The sequence below is a fragment of the Phoenix dactylifera genome, chromosome 3 (assembly GCF_009389715.1).
Source record: "Phoenix dactylifera cultivar Barhee BC4 chromosome 3, palm_55x_up_171113_PBpolish2nd_filt_p, whole genome shotgun sequence".
Taxonomy (NCBI): Eukaryota; Viridiplantae; Streptophyta; class Magnoliopsida; order Arecales; family Arecaceae; genus Phoenix; species Phoenix dactylifera.
In genome coordinates, this window is record NC_052394.1 from 2,732,841 (window position 1) to 2,750,368 (window position 17,528).

A 17,528-nucleotide genomic window follows, 5' to 3' on the forward strand; every position below is an offset into this window, starting at 1 on the left:
TTGAAGAAGCATCTTAAGAGCTTATACCAGAATTACACTTAAGCATAGTTTAAATAATCATACATGAAGCTGATGTCATTCTGATTTCATGCAACTCCAGTGAATATGTTCATATGTTTTAGTTACTAAAAAGCTGTTAAGCATGGTAGATACTTTCCCATAGAGTTGTTGTCTAATCCTTGTCCCTGTAACCTTTAAATAAAATAGGTGCTGTGAGAAAGTGACAGGAATTCTATCCTTTTGTTCAGGGATGCAATGCACAGACTTTTCTTCTGTCTTTTGATGGGATAATTATTCTTACGCATAGCCTTTTGGTTGTTTTGGAAATGGGTTCGAGTTGTCTCTTTCGCTCGAAAAAATGATTGCTCTTCTTTTATGATGTTTGGGTCATGTATTGCACAGTTCTTAGAATACTTTTAACTTTTTTCTTCCATTCTGGCACCAGCTGTTTGACGAAAGAACACCAAAGATACAACCCGATCCCTTTGAAATGGACAGGAAAATTTCGGAATAAATCTTGGGTGGCGTCGCACCACAAGTTTATGCTCATAAAATACTGCTTGCCTTAATTTTATTTCGCGTTTTCCGGGCGCAGCCCAGCTGACTCGTGGAGGCCCAAGTCGTAGGTCGCGCCGGAGCCCGCGCGCGGCGACGCTAACGGCCCAACTACCGTTCCGACACCTAATACGATATTAGATGCGACAGAACTTCCTCGTTTCATGGAGTCCGGTTTCCTTCATCGGCTCGATGGCGGCTGATGGTGAGATCTGCTGTAAGATGTGTTTGATATAATTCTTGTAGCCAATCTTGCTTCTGTTTTCCTTTTTCTATATCTGGTTGTTTCTCAAGTCTGGAAATATCTGCTGTTGCTTTGAACTGAGTTTGGTGCTTAGAAGCTGGTTATTTTTGTTCTCGAATTTTATTAATGGATACAAGCAGTTTCAGTTTGTGTCGCGTGTTCCATTTAACAAATCTCTCAGAATGTTCTTAAACTTAAAATTTCTAATGTTGCAGTGGCTCCTCGCCATGCATATCAGGTGCTTGAAGTTATGCTTTTTAAAAAAATGAATTCAAAGTCATGTGATTGTCCATGATTTCAAAAATATGCTCGGAGAAATCAAATTCTATCATCTATCTATGGAAATAGATTTCTTTTTACAACAAATTTCTTACATTTGTCGTGAGGGACCGGTGAGAGCGAGGAAACAATTGCAAATTGGAAATATTTTGCATATAATTACTGCTTGAATCAGATGTATTGATTAAGTTTCTTTGACCCCAGCCCAGCAAGCGTGCAGTGCATCCCAATAAACATGCAGCGCACTCTCTCATCTTTGTGATGCATAGGTGGAATGCTTATCTAACAAAAGTTGCATCCAATGATCATTATCTACAACTTGATTGGATGTTCGATGATCTTCTTGCTGCCATGCAGACTCTTCCTTTTGTCATCTCGCTTCCCGGACACCGAATATGATTTCTGGAGCCTCTGATTTAACAAGAAAAAAAAGAAAGTAGTGGTGTTACTGTGTAGAGTCATTAGTTGTGAAAGTTATGAGGTCCAGCTCTTTAGGAACAGATAATGAGAAGCCTTGCTATCTAAGTGTCTCCCATCTTGGTATTGATATGGTATACAGTATGAGCCATCTATGACCTACTTCTAGTAAGTTGGCATTTAAGTGACTATGGATTTATGAAGCAGTGAGGTAAATAACAACCAATTGCATTACCTTAATAAATAAACAGATGGAAAACTTGCTAAAACTTGAGGATTTCGGTTAAGTCATAAAAGAGCCTTTTGTTATCAGTCTTAACTTTATATGTTAAGCAAGAAATCCATGATTGGAGATACTGAAAGCTTCTATGATTTAAATTGCACACGTCTTTCATAATGCTGGTTATTAGAGAGGATAAATTATTCATAAACAATATCATGTGAGTTATAAATAACTTACCTTATTGAGTAATAAATCATTTTCCCTTTCCAGCTCACACACTTGGTCCATAGTCATCCCAAACCACTCATCAATCCAAGCAAAACAGAGCTTATGGCATCCCCAAAACAGAGCCCTTTCAGCCTGTGCAAAAACAGGCAAAGTCATTTTCTGAAAACCAAAAAGTGTGATGCTGTGGACTGCCCAATTGAAAGCACAAAGTTGCTTAATTCAACATCTCAACGATTATGCCTTGGTCATCTGCCATGCCAATCATTCTCAGATATAGAATGTCTTATGACTACCACAATTTCATTTTCTAATCCTATCAATGTTTCATGAATGATGCATTGCAAAGTCACTTCAACATCTCATCACTATGCAATACTAATTGGTCCAGGGCTTATACAATATGATCTTTCAACTGGATGTCTGACTGTCACAACTCAGAACCTCATCCAAAAAAGCTAGGTGAAGATTATTTTTTAGGTTCCTTGGCCCTGTATAAGTACCCAATATCTACCTAGTGCATAGCCGATGTGGGACTAAATACACGCCTGTATGGACCCTCATAGTGACCTTAAGAAATTGTTGGCAATACACATAAATGTTACTTTGTTAAAAGAACACAAAGCAAGCAAATAAGTTTACCCCAGCAGAAAGCTGCTCAGATACAGTACTCTGAGGTATGGAAAATGGTCGCAAAGTTTGAAACCTAGTTTAACACTAGAATCTAGATTCTAGTGTTATGACATGCAGTTTGGTTTTGTAAACCACTAATAGTATAGGTTGGTATCATGCATATCAAAAATGAACAGTAACTGGAGTTTCTGCTCTTGAATAGTTTTTCCAATTTGGGGCTTTTTTACCCACTCTGCTGGGGATACCTTCATACCTATTAAAGCTTGATGCTTTTGAATTGGTATTGGTAAAGCTTGACGCTTGAACACCTAGATTTTAAAACTGAATATGGTATTGATAATCAGAGTATGTGTTGCCTGGACTTCATTAACCTTTGTCCTTATAGCAAACAGTTTATCATAAACAGATCATTTATGCTTAAAAAGGACTGAAAGAAAACTTTGGTTTGATTTAAACAGTTTGATGCATTTTCTCTTACCGAATAACAATCTTCCAAGCAAAAGCTGATCATATTCTTTATATAAGAAAAATTATGATCGCCTGCTAATGATTTTTAGGTGATGGACATGATAGCTGCTGCTAATTGTAACGCATACTATCAGGCGGTGTGAGTTAAAACATACCGCAAGGACAGCTTCTTCCAAACGACCGCCAAAACCCCAGATGGGAGCTTCCACGGTCACTAATTTGTAAGCTGTCATGACTGGATGACATGTATCCTGCAAACAGCGTAATGGATGTGAATCACATAACATGGAATAAATTGTAACAACCAATACAACTTAAGATCTTGTTCTTCTTTCTACATGAACGTTGTGTATCATGGTACTGGTGATTTCTTTTTTTTGGAAAACCAGCAGGGTATTGATGAATTTTTCGAAAACATTTATCTAGAAGAAAGTATAAAGGAATGGAATCCTTTGCAATGTGAATAATTTAAGGAAAATGACTTGTGAGTAAATGGCAGCTACTTGTACCTTAAATAAGGAATTTTAAGATTTAACATAACTTCATGATATGTAAATATGGCCTAATCAACTTACATGAAACAATACAACAAGAGGTAATCAGGTATTTTTAAAAGAATAAAAAAAATCATAACTATTTTCTTTGCCTGAAATATAGCTTCACTGCATATAGACCAAATGCGCTATTCCTAATCCATAAAAAAAGCAAAATTGAGTAGTGGAAGAGAGAGGGAGGGGAAAAGAAGGGCTCTAAATTGTAGTTCTGAATATAATTCTGAATATTACAGCAGTCCCTTTTCTTCTTGAATCCCTAAAAGAAATAAGCTACTGAAAAAAAAAGCTGCAGAGAATGCTACCAAGAATTTGATTGTCTTGTAGAGAATGTATACCTCCCATCCTTTCAAAAGTGGACCTCGACCTGTTCTTTGTGATTTGAAGGTGGACAAATCCAACTTTGTAGTACCAATTGCCTTACTCCAGTAATCCCTTGAAACTGAAGCTATATCAATAACTTCCACTTTTCTTGCAGCTAGTAGCTCATTGCTCAAGCCATGCACCTAATTTGTTATCTTTACAATTAGATTGATTTGAATCAATTGAACTACAGAAATACAGATACAGATGTTCTGTTTGGTAATTTTTTTCATTCTAAGTAATATTCTTACATTTTCGGAACAACCATTGTCAGCTTTACTGACAGTTTCAATAGTTAGAGAGCACCGAGCAAAAAATGGGCACTGTTATCATCCAAATTGGTGAGAAGAAAGTTAGATAAGCAAGGTGAGATTTCAATGAAAACATGTGATGTTAGTATTATACCAGCAAAGGTAAGATAATTACCTTGATCGCTGGATTGCGGGATGGTTAGATATATGGCAGAAAAGAGTACACAGTTCAGTGCAAGCTTGTAAAAGTTTAATACTATACATCTTGAAACTAACAAATGAGTCAGCTAAACCTGTTTTGCTTTTTGGATATGAACTCCAGGATTCCTCTTGCACAGTAAGAGCACTAGTTGGTGCAACAGTTTTCAGCCAACCAGGGATTTTGCTGCAGAAGAATGCATAGAAAAAAGCAGTTAAAATTTGTTTATTAGCAATAAAATTTGTCTACAGGAAACATGGCAGCTTTCATCTTTTGGATATGCTTGATAGACTAGGTCAGTAGAAAGATTCATGTTTGCTAGCAATACTCACTGGATACGCTTGATTGCTATCATACAAGTGTTTTTTTCAGAAGTTTGTGTTTAAGTATAAGTTCAATGCTCATCTGGCAGCCTGTTCTTTCATTTTATTGCACAACCCGTTTCGATCGTCTGTTTAGTTGTTCTCATTGTTCATTTCCATCTTAGGGGCATTATTATAGCATAGAATATTCTTCTCCCATCTACGTTGCAGTCTACTTTGTAGATCTTACTTCGTCAGCCTCTATTCAAGTATTTGAAAACTGCCACTCTTTTTTCTTTGAACTGCTTAAATGAAGTCTTCTTTGCTCTCTCTCAATGTTCTTTTTATTTCACTTCGAAAATCCCAGTCTTTTCCAGTCTATTTGTGGTCAGCTTCACATATCCTACTTTGTCATCATTTTTTTTGTGCAAGTCTTCAAGAACAAGAATCATCCTTCTTTTATTCTTTTTATTTGATTACAGACATCCATGTCCCGTTTTGTCTCTGCCTCCTCTTTTGTAAACATTCATCCTGAAACTTGTGCCACTTCTTTTCTCGACCCTTTTCAGGTTCTTCATCAACATGGAGGTTGGTATATCAGTTTGCTTTTATTCTGCAAACAGCTACAAATTTTTTCTAGGTAGAGCACTGGATTATTTGATTAATTAAATTCAGAATCGGCTGTCATCATGATTAATCTTTCTTTTTTTTTGCATTCACCCCTTCCTCTGCATTGGTTCAGGTATTCTTTTTTTTTTTTTCTGACATGCAAGATGCAAAACTTACCAGCATGCTTTTGGAGAATAGAAAGCAGATTCAGTTGCCCATCAAATGAATGAATTAGATGGTGAAATAACACAACGAACACATACGATTGAAGAGGGTCTACTGGAAAAATACCTCTGTAGATGATAAATTTTTGATGTATATTGGCCCTTTCCAAGCAGTTCATCTTCGAAAGGTATGTTCTGCACTATCTCCACCCCTTCTTTGCTAGTAGTGTTCAGTTGCTCCATTTTCATTATGGTATACATCATAGCTACCTCATACTGCATCGAATGAAGATTAAGCATATCAGTTTGCATCGAAACAGAAAAAAAAAAAACTAAAGGAATGCAATCAGTGTAGGAATTTCTTGGCTTCCTCCTACCTCCTCCAGTGACATGGGCATCACAATCCGGCTAAGAAGAAAGACTGGTCAAGGTGAACAAAAAGTGATGCATAAGGTCAGCTTTTTGGAAATGCTTTCCTCCATCTGTTGCAGTGCTTCTTGATTAATTAGTTCCATTTACTAAAAAACCATCAACTCTGATCTCTTTTCCGTTCATTGCATAAAACTTTTTTCGAGGAATAATGGAGGAAGTGAGACTTTTCACCCAGCTTTGAAGATTGATGAGAGTGGAGCAATGTATACAACTTGGAGTAATGTAGAGAACATGCAAATGGAAAGCAAATCTATCAAACACTATGATCACAGAAGATGCATGCAAATAATGCTGGTGCCTGGTGCAACATGAGTTTGTCATCAAGGGATACAACTCTTTGATCTGAACCATTCCGAAAGGCTGGAGAGCCAAATGGGATGACGAAGGTTCTTCCAATTTTTTTCCTCCTCCAACTCCTTCGGGTGGGATTCAACCACTCCTCTCCTATTTGATTGCCAAGAGAACACGCAAGTTATCTTGTAAATATGTCATGCATTTCCATGAACTTCACCACAATTCTTGGGCCATTCATTCACACGCAATTGCAGTAATAGGCTTTTCTATTCTATAACGTATGAGAAGTTGTTGATGATGGTCTACCGTGGCACAAGCAATGACCTCAAGTTAGTATATTTCCTCATCTATATCAGAACCGTTGCGTATCGGTGCTCTCTTGGATGCTGTATCACGGAATATGGAATCGAATTTTGGCAAGATACGGATGGGATATGCTATGTGCGATCCCTTCTCAAGAAGGTCTTGTGTTCTATCACGTAAAACCTCTCCACGGATTATAGCCGAGGGTTAAAATATTGATCGTTCTAATATTTATTTAATGGCTGTTATAACGTGTTCGAAAAAGTTGGTTATATAAAAACCTAGATAATAAACCATTAATTTGAGTGTTACGTTGCTGCTGTCAATAGTTATAGGACATAGGATAGAGGCCAGTACGCATGAACAAAATATTTTAATTGAAATATTCGTAACAGTAATTGGACAAATAATGCTATCTTTTTCATTATTAACAGTTGTTCTTCGTTATAAGGGCAAATACTATTAAAAGTTGCTACATTATTCTCAAACACTCGAAGTAACCATGATATGTAGCTATTAAACGAATGGATTACGGTGTTCCGGGAACCTCGGTACCTAGTGGCAAGGAATCTCTTGCCTTAACGCCCAATCTTGTGAAGTATACATGAGCATGGAAGTAATATAACGGCTTATTTATATGATTGGGTTGAAAATTTTATAGGATTCGTGGATTCGGCTTGTACAATCAACAAAATCATAAGATTACAAGTTTGGTTAGGCGTATATTTATAAAATCCAAAATTAACTTCGGAGTGGTTGATCCGAATCCCAGCATGTCTTTTTTTTTCAAATCATCCGAGGTATGGGATTTTTGGATGAGGAGAATTCCAATTGTTTCAAGAAGGCAGCCTATTTTGTCATCATGAAAGGCTCTCTGGCTATGATGTTATCTTTGGTTCAAGTGAACCAGGGCCCGAGTAGTTTAATTGGAGTTGCAATATTTACTATGTTAATTAAGTAGTTAGGCTATCAAAGTTACTAGATACTATATTTTGCATATAGATAGATCAATATTTTAATAAATTTTCCACATCAACAAATTGAAGGTAAAATTGGCACACTATATCTCAAGTTCAAATAAGACATGTTTAAAAAAGCTATAGGATGAACCATATTCTACATAGTCTCATTAACCGGCTGCATTGTTTTACTAAAAACATCATCAAATAATTTTTTTAGTTTCTTCCAAATTTATTCTAGATTTAATAAAGTACATTGTGAGATGAAGCGCTTCCGCTTTTTAAATACTAACCAAAATAAAGACCAATTGATTAACTAAGTAGATGACCCATCCTGATTGATGAGAAAAATGCAAAGGATGCTTGAAAGACCATAAAATTTGGTCTTGAAGATAATTGATGATCAAAAGGAGAATTTCGTTTCAATTGGATACGTAGTAAAAAGAATATCCAGCAGCAAGTTTCTTGCCCACCTCCCACCTCTTGTGTATTATATTTCATCTAGCCACATCATACCTTCATCCATTCATAATTTACTCGCCCTCGTGATGTTTCTTCGCCTTAATTGGGCAGTACGAAAGGTAGGAGGTAGCATATCTTGAATCATATGCTATGTTTCTTCCATGGTTATCAGCCAGTTGATCATCAGCTTTATTTTAATTTTTTATAACCATTCAACAATCATCAATGCATTTTATTTCCAAGAGCCCAACAGCTCCAACTAGGTCGAGTAAAATAATTTGATAATAGAATATTACGGATGTAGTAAAAAAAAAGTAATCGCTCAATACACGATCCTCACATTGCTGTAGGATTTAGTAACGGCTAAATGTATATAATCTTACCTTGGTATATGGAGAGATTGTTTCTGTATTTTGACTCCATGATCTCTCTTTAGAGAAACACCTTTTTCATCTCTCTTACTTGCAACCGGATCAAGACAAAAAATATTGTCTCTCGGTTTGATAATCAAACTTGTTTGAGGTAAGACGCCTTTGAGTTTCTGTAACTTATAAGTATAATACATTCTTAATTCCTAATTAAGAATTTCCCAACACCAGCCATTCTTAATTCCTACCTAATTAAGCAAATTAAAAACAAAATTACATTTGTGTGGATGTATCACCCCCACCCGTCCGAGAAAAAAAAAAAAAAAGGACGAATGGCATTCTCATGCTAAGTAGTTTCTGCTACTATAGGACCCACTAATGCTTCTCATGTTTAAAAAATCATTTCCTACACTGCATGCACCATATAGATATGTACGCCATCAATCACAACCGCTCTTTTTATGGTGTTGCACTAAGATGCGCGCTTGATGAATAAGGGCCATAGAAATAAATGGCTATGATTGATGGTGTGTGGAGCTACATGGTGCATGCAGTGTGGACAATAATTTCTTCATCTTATGAGGATTTTTTATTGGTTTTCTTTGATAGTTGGTTCCCCACTAGCTTTGATCCAATTTGGCCTTATCGACGACTGCCTTCAGAGCTCCGCGATAGGACACATGGTGGAGTTCGAGCGGGCCAGAGTTTTAATACCTTGGACTTGGGCTTCATCCACGGTTTGACAGTTGTGGTACGAGTGCGGATGAATGGGCTGGACTAGGCCTCTGCATTCTCAATAGCGATCGATTGCTATGGCATATGGATGAGCCCTTAATGGACTCCATCTTGGGCCAAAACCAACTTTTTGGCATAACCGACCAGCCTTGGAACAAAAGGATCAATACACAGGCCATTTAAAGACATGGCCTCCATCTGGATCCTTCCATAATCTTTCAGCTATGTGGTTGGCACAGGCCATATACAAGATTTAAAGAGTATATCATTAGATATACTAGTGATGCTAGTTTTGGAAAAATTCATGAGTATGCTGCATAATTTCAATACACAATGTTTCATGTGTATCAAGATCTTCTAGTTAGCTCGATCTTGAGGTCTCTTGGTAGTTGCACCAATGATCTTTTGTGGCATCTTTAATGGGTCACAATTCTCAAAGGAGTGTAAGTAGAAGGCAGTCAACTGCTAAGTGTTTAAAGAAAAGAAAAACATTTCACAAATGAAGGGAAGAAAATTGTACAAGGAAAACAAAAGTAGATATGATGTTTTTTTTTTTTTGCGAATGATTCGAAACTTGAACAATAACAAATAAAAAAGATGAGGCAATCTACCTTTCTCCTCAAAATTCAAATTCAAATCGTTTAATTACCAAGATAGTGATCCTGCGCATGATCATATGGACCATTTCTTGCAGGTCCATTAATTTCTTATAACAAAGTACCGTACACTTTCCTAATAAATTATATAAAGTCTTGAGACCACCATTCAAAAAACACCTTAAATTTACTGCTGAACATGATTTTAAACTAGATTCAGGTGTTGACTCAAATGAACTTAAAAACTTTTAATAGGTCGTTCTTGGATGCTTCAACTTACGAACCTATGGAAAGAGGCCTAGGCCTACAAGTACCTACCAAATGTAGTGGATGCAGAGAGATCTTTATCATCCTCTTCTTTTTAACTCCTGCAAAGATGATCAAGACCATCTTCACCCACCATCGTCAGAAAACCCACAGCCGTATTGCAGTACATGTCGCATTGTTTGATTAGGAATTAAAATCTCCAGAATTAGTGCACTTTATTTCATTCTATCACTAGTTTATATCTTCAGTGTCAAGCCACATTTTGACAACAATATTTCAATCAAACTAGGATGGCTGCGCTATTTTTACTTTCTTTCATTGGTCAATCGTGGTAAGTTGAAAGCTCTCATGTAGAAATTTCTTACTCCAATCAAATCAGCACAAAAACTTTGTTAACAATCTAATGCTCTTGCTGCTCCAAGTCAGAAAGCAAGGACAGGGTGGGGTACTTGATTAGTACTTGGGCCCATCTTATTTGGCTGCTACTCTTTATATAATGTGCAGAAAAGGACCTGCCATGTTCATGTACCCAAAAAAAACAAAAATGGACCTGCCACGTTCCTGCATGCTAGATGTAGTGTAACAAAGGCTGAAGGGTCCCATATTGGTTAAATGTGAAGGCAACTTTCCAACAGAACGTATCTAGTTCCCATTTCGGTGCCCTCCATTACGTAGGTCTTCTCTTTTCCCATTAGCTCATGCTAACATTTCCCTTCAATCTTTTCTTTTTTATGTGGGGGTTAAGACTTCTAAGATCCCTTGTAACATTTGAAAAATGAAACTAGTCAAATGGTTTCCTGTTGGCAGATATAATCTAATGCAAAAACCGGGTGGTTGCTCTATCATCAGACATGCAATTCAATGGATGTCCATTAAGATACTTGTGACATACATTCTCTCAATCAAAGTTGGAAAGATTCATGTGAACTGTGCAAGGATGATAGAAATTAGCAATGAGGCAACTTAATTCCTTTTTGATTTAAATGTATTGCAATTAGAAGAAGTCTGAGCACACCAGAAAATTCCTCAGTTTCCAGAGTCTGGACTAGTTGTTCAGCATAAAGCTAGCAGCGTAGAAGAACTGAAAAAGGGACTAAGACTGTGGACTTCCATGCCTAGACGAAATCGGTGTTGGTAAGTCCTTTCACAAGATACATTAATGACTAATATCCTTGTTTCATACCTGAGACAAATAACTGAGAAAGTATCCGAAGATATGTAAAGAAAAAGTTTGCTGTATTTCTGCTTATTTAAGCTTTGTACAGGATCACTTTATTCAATAAAAGAATGATATAAGTTGGAAGCCTTCATAGGAACACCACCAATAATCTCGTAAAAATGATAAAATAATTACTCGTATTAGATTTTCGGAATTTAACTGCCTTCTCATGTTCGAGACCAAATATATCCTCCTCTAAATTAAAAGTGGGTTGACCATATACTTGTAACTTTATTTTTAGAACTACACGAGAGAAAGTCTAACCATATATTTCTAACATATTCCCAACTACTTAATTTACCAGTTGCACTGGTTGGCACCGTCCATCAAGGCTATAGCCTGTTTGCCCGTATAAGACGGGGGCTATTGCCTATTGGAAATTAATTAAAAGGTCTCTAGTTGAAGTACTGGTTCTCTCTAGAAGTCATACGTCCAAATTTTCAAGTCACATGAAACATTTTTGTAATCAATATTAGAGCCCTTCTCTTGGGCAATTAAGTTCATATCCATTAATAGTTTTTAGAAGAAAAAAAATGAGACTGATCAGAGACTTGAGACTGCCAGTTAATTGTGGACAAAGTCTAGTTTAAAATGGTATACGATCAACTTACAGGGTCTGCCTCTTAAAAGACCACCTCTGAAATCCAGAGTTCGTTTCATACTGATTTTTCCTGCTAACTAGACCAAGATATGTAGTTTTTCTCCACCCACCTCCTCCACTAGGCTGCAAGAATTTGTTCTCTCTGACTCAGATCAAACCCCAAGTCACACGTCCACCAAGGAAAATGAAGAAAGTCGGCAGACTTGTATCTGGATATGTACTTAATTTTCTTTTTAGATTCGTATATGTATACGTGGAAATATTTGGGCCTTGAGGACCACTTTGGAGTCAAATCAGCTGGGTTTTAGTACGCTTGGAATAGCGCCAGCTCTCCAACTTTGCTACGATTTAGTTGTTATCCCAGGACGACTTTTCCTGTCCCCGTTCCAACTGGAGAATAAAACAGGCCTCTTTCACTGACCTAGAAGCATCACTAGATCCTCTTAGGTTTGGCAGAGGTGGCTAAGCTGGCCTTGTACTGGTGTGATCTAGCTGCAGATGGTAGCCCCCAGCAGTGCGTTTAGGCACACACTTGATTAGAATAATGCTGAAGAATTGCATGGATGTTATCTAGGAGTCCGAGAACTAATGCGTCATTCTATTCTTCAGAACTTACCAACTTAAAATAATTAAGTATGAGGCATTGAACCCGAAGTGCATGCGCTTACAGACATATTTCTTCGTTTAGTCAGCCAATAAAATGTCTTGTTACTTGCCTGGTCTCCAGACAAGCATAGCAAGAAGTGCAGGTATATATCTGGGAACACTACGTGCATAGCAGCGATACATATGATTCGAATTGCTTTGTTCTGTTCATAGCACTGACGTGCTTTGTATACAAGTTGAGCTATTAGATATAGTAATACAACAATAAAATTTCGTGATTATGAAAAGGATACTAAGAATCAGATATAGTATAATATAATATTGAAATCTTATGGTTTGATAGAAATATTAATTTTGAATATAACAATCAGATCCCATATTTTTTACAAATTGATCTTAGATATTATATCAAATTTTTGCATACAATATGTGGCAGTTGTGATATCATACCAAGATTGGGCATGCAATATGTGGCAGCTGTAATATCCAACATCGTATATACTATAATAGACGATATTGCACATAATTTTAAATTATAATAATTAATTAGAAGAAATGAACGATGGAATCATGTTGCAGTATACTCTCTTTCTTGGTTAGAATTTCTAAGAAGAGGAAGCCGATGAAGGAATAGAAAAGATGAATCAAAAACCCAGTTGCCAAGCCAGCAAACTTATATTTTTGGAATACTGGTACGTTTAAAAACATTGCTTTTGGTACTTAAACAATTATATTTTTTGTTTGGAAGTACGTAAAAATTATGAAACTATAACTTGAGTTAAAGAGACCCCTTCTATTTCCATTCTACTTAATTGTTTCCCAACCTTGTCAAAGAGACTTCATGCCCAGGCAGCCATGGTGTTACAGTGCGGTGAACTACAGTATGTCGTAATTAGTTCACGTTTGTTAAATTTGGAATGGAACAATGGTTATTATAACTATAACCATAGGATATCAGGGTCGAGATGCATCATCCATTGTATCTTTTTTCTGCATGACGACAAAAGAAGCTGATGGGTAGATAGACTCCAAAACCTTGCGACTATAGAGGTCTAATGTTTTCTAGGCAATTAATCAATCTAATTAGGAAACAGATATAGATTATAGAGAGAGGAGGCCGTACTCTTAGCACAGACCTAATACAATTGCCAAAACTTAATTGGTTTGCCGGTCCCGGTCTCTCTACCGAACAGGTGTTAGCTAGATACGAGAACGATAGAATTGGCTTTTACTTCACTGTGCACCAATCCATTCATGGCAGGTAACCTGGAACCCAAGCTGGAAGTTGCCATGGTTTAAACTTCTAAAGGCGTAGGAAAAGGACCCCTTTTCCAAATGTGCATGCTTCAAACTCCCAAGGTTCCGTCAAGGAAACGGAAGGTGGCTACACCACGACGTACGTTGGCTCGACTTGTAGACTCCGTATAAGACCTTGAAATCATGTGAGCAAGCGAACGTTGAAGGCTTGAAACTTTCGCCTGCATTCCACGTTTTTTGTGCTGACTTATCTTGTAATCGTCAGGAGTATTCATACCTAAAATTTTAGCTTGCTGACTCACTAATATACGCATGCCTCTTAGAGGGAAAAAATTTACAGTCGGGAAGCCTACAGTATGTTTGACAAGGGAACTCATGATGAACTTTGTATTGGAACCAGTCTCAACAATTAGAACATCGTGTTCTCTTCCAAGTCGCAACCCTTTATTCTTCTTTTTTGAGCTGGGAGGACCGATCGATAAAGAACAGAAGAAGGTCCATCTAGCTTGTTAGCAACGTTAAAATTAAGAGACTAATAGTTATTATGGATTTCTTTTAACCATACAATAACAAATCGATGCTATCCCATCGCCGCCAGTTCATTTCTCTCAAATTTCTTCTCCTGATGATCACCTAATGATCAGCAGTTTGGATCTTAGATCCGTTTATTTGATGCCAGGGAATCCAGTGCCGCTCATGTCCACAGCGGATCCTCCCACAGCGAGCCATGGCTGCTGTCATCGAGGAAGAACCCGTCGTTCTGGGAGGCGTAAGGGCTGGTGATGATGAGGCTGTCGGTGCTTGGCTGCTGGGATTGAGCCATCTCCATGCAGATGAGGGCGATCAAGTTTGCGTTCTGGGCTTGCATGTTGACGAGCTCGGCTTGTGCTCGGGCCAGCTGAGCCTGGAGCTCGCCCACTTGCTTCTGGAGCTGGCAGATGGCCCCTGCGCAACCATACACCGGGTCTCGGATCCTCGCGTTGGCCTCGTACACCATGCTGCTGACTGCATCAGCCCTCTGGCTCTCTGGTAGATCCTGTTAACCATTGGATTTTCACCGAGCAATGATTAGTTGTATTCTAGTTGTCTGATAAAGCGATAATCAGATAATTTGATGTAATCACTGAATATCATAGCTTGTTTCCATGAGGGAATGCTGCAGCTTGATGAAGCAATTGCACTATTAAATCTAAAAGTCAGCACGCAAGCTCAGAAAGTGGTTAAAATGGTGAGGATGGTGGTGTGTTACCTGCAGGAGCTTGATAATGTTGCTGGCGCCGAACACTCGATGCGCGGTGGTGAATTTGAGGGGCTCGGTGGGGGGGAAATACGGAGCAAGCACGCATTTGTCGACGCACCTCCGACGGAGAATCTTGCAGGCGGCGCAGGGGCTGAGCACTACGGGAGGAGGCGGGGGAGGAGAGGAGGTGGGAGATGAGGAAGGAGAGGAAGAGGGGTGGTGGCGGAAGGTGGTGGTGTCACTCGACCCCATAGGAGGAGAACAGGATAATTAAACGGGGAAGAATGACTTGGGAGCCTCTTGGAACGCGGTTGGGGGGCTCCTCGAGGCCAGGAGACTTCATATATAGAAGAGGGGAGGGAGGGAGAGCGTGAAATGGAGGCCGAGGGGGATGATGAGGTAAGACTTGACGAGACCTGACCTCAGCGGCCAGAACTTTCCAATCTAAACGGCGCAGTTGCACCGTACCGGCCGCCGAGGGGCTTCTGGGAATGGCCTGTTTCCAGCTACGAGGTAAAATTAGCTACTTGTTAGGCGAGGATGGCAGGGATGGATGTGATCTTTGGCTACAGACGGGAGAGAAAAATCGAGGAGTTATGGTTGTCACGATCGAGATTAGGAGGGCAGAGAATATTCAAATAGTTGGGAACATGGCATGCATGTGCCCGGATCAACACGACGGGAAGTTTTATGAGCACTTTTAGACTAATTCATGCTTGAAAATGAGGAAAGTGTGGAATGAGAAAAAGAGAAGTTATCCTATTTCATGCCAAAATGTTACATCCGTACTTTCTATGATGGTTATCTGATTACATATTGGTACCCAAGTTGGGTAGGGGCTAGTGCAATCACTAATAACTATGGCCTAAGGCCAAATCCTTTGAATTTTGTCTTTACCCCTTAATTGAGTAGAGTTCTCTTATACATGGATGCATAAAAGATGAGAGAGAGAGAGAGTGTGTGTCTTCCATCGCCCCATATGAGGAACTATGTATGAGGTCCACCTAACATTACAAGCTTTTTTTAGTGGAATGATTCAAGATTTACATTCCAAACAAAAATAAATTGCTCGTGAAAGGATGAGCATGGTTTTAATAATCTATATTAATAATTGATGGTCACAAAGTAGAAATGTTGTGAGTGTTATAATAATCAAAATAAACTAGCATTATAAGTTTTCAAATAAATTGAATTTCGACCGAAGCTTGACTTTGCTTCTGTAATCTTGAAAATTGTGACACTAACTAACAATGTGAAATTATACATAATAGCAACATCATGTGTTACTTTTTTCTAGAGAAAATGATAGGAAATCTCCATAAAGTTGGTATCATACGGATAATTATATATAACAATATTAAAGTACTGGCTATATGACGATATCTTTTCTGAGAACAAAATATTGCCTATATCGAGCATAATCTAATTGCGCCTAGGAATTAAATGAATGATGTGAACTTTTGCATTTTTAAAAACAACCCTATCACACCTTTTGCTACTTCAAAGAAGACCTTTTCTTTCTCCTTTCAGTTGCGGTACAATGATTATATTTGTTTAATATCAAAACAGAGAAGAAAAGGGTCAGGACAGCAATCGTAATGAGCCGTTTCCTTTAGAATACTCGCCGTAGGCGGAGGTGTTCAATGGTTGCACATTCTTTATCATTGCCATGTGCTTTAAAATTCTCAATGTAGGCCCATAATTAGAATATGCAAATCATCCAGTGAAAGACCCAAAGGAATAAATAATGATACCAACTAAATTCCCCTATTAAAGTCCCTTTTCAATGTCATTTCACTTAATCGATCAACCTAAGGAATGTTTGAATTCATTGATTAATTGATTGTATCAAACTTAGTCGGCTTAACTAAACCTCATCTTGATTGATTTGTGATTAATTATGCCAAACTTAGCCGAACTTACTAAATTTCATCTTGATTGATTGTGCTAAACTTAGTTGGCCTTACCAAATTTTGCCAGTCTTCTAGTACCATATAAAGGCTGCTCCTGTACATTGTAACTGACGGGCAAAAATGCAATTTTTTTCTCTAATTCTTCTTTTTCAACAATAGGAAACATGTGTTTGGTTCATCGAGACGAAGATCCCTTTCTTCAAGGACACAATGAATGATTTTAGTTCACCATCTCTACATTGCCGATCCTTTGCCAGGAAATCATATGATTTGTTGGTAAAAGCAAGAAGAACCTCCACTCCTTCCCTCCCCAAAGCTAGAAACCTAATTGCCAACGAGTCGGACGCGGGTCCAAATTAAGCCAATGCCATGCCATCCTGATCACCACCACAGCATGCAAGGTTAGGGTCAAAATGTAGTTGAGGAGGCGGTCCGCTCGTTGGGCACGAGAAAGCTACGCTCCATCGCTTCCGTAGCAGACTTGGCACCATTTCTTCTAGCTTTTAAATGCCACCTTTTAGCCTCTCCCAGCGTGGGAGGGCTTCCATTTTTTCTCCACCGAGGGGGTCCCCCTCCCCTTCTCGCCCGCTGGAAAAGGAGGTCACATAGTCCTCTTCCGTAGTGTGTGGTGGAAGGTGGGTTAGGAGTTGGAATTCCGTTCCGTGTCCTAAGTCTGCCATCTTTCCTGAGTCGATGCCGTGTGGACCTACCCATCCACCATGGAAGATAACAAAACCATGGGTGTGAGACCTTTCACTGCCAGTTTTTACTTCTGGTCAATCCCAAACATGGA

At 38.4% G+C, this 17,528-nt stretch overlaps 2 protein-coding genes and 1 long non-coding RNA gene across 3 annotated transcripts; 1 reads left to right on the plus strand and 2 right to left on the minus strand.

The window, feature by feature from the left end:
- Positions 1-1,094: 1,094 nt before the first annotated feature.
- Positions 1,095-6,437, minus strand: LOC103708821 (phosphatidylinositol transfer protein 1-like). Its single transcript, XM_008793917.3, has 10 exons — positions 6,247-6,437; positions 5,861-5,891; positions 5,611-5,759; positions 4,503-4,594; positions 4,385-4,392; positions 4,210-4,281; positions 3,934-4,101; positions 3,200-3,295; positions 1,956-2,078; positions 1,095-1,489 (listed from the first exon to the last, which is right to left on the minus strand). Exons 1-10 carry the CDS (start codon positions 6,264-6,266, stop codon positions 1,391-1,393), a joined length of 858 nt encoding a protein of 285 aa, XP_008792139.2. The 5' UTR covers positions 6,267-6,437; the 3' UTR covers positions 1,095-1,390.
- LOC103708829 lies at positions 4,601-6,426 on the plus strand. Its single transcript, XR_604362.4, has 2 exons — positions 4,601-5,671; positions 5,839-6,426. It is a non-coding gene; the product is annotated as an uncharacterized LOC103708829 (long non-coding RNA).
- Positions 6,438-14,064: 7,627 nt separating the features above from the next.
- Positions 14,065-15,119, minus strand: LOC103711054 (LOB domain-containing protein 1). The gene is made up of 2 exons (XM_008797030.4): positions 14,832-15,119; positions 14,065-14,618 (listed from the first exon to the last, which is right to left on the minus strand). Exons 1-2 carry the CDS (start codon positions 15,072-15,074, stop codon positions 14,277-14,279), a joined length of 585 nt encoding a protein of 194 aa, XP_008795252.2. The 5' UTR covers positions 15,075-15,119; the 3' UTR covers positions 14,065-14,276.
- Positions 15,120-17,528: the final 2,409 nt, after the last annotated feature.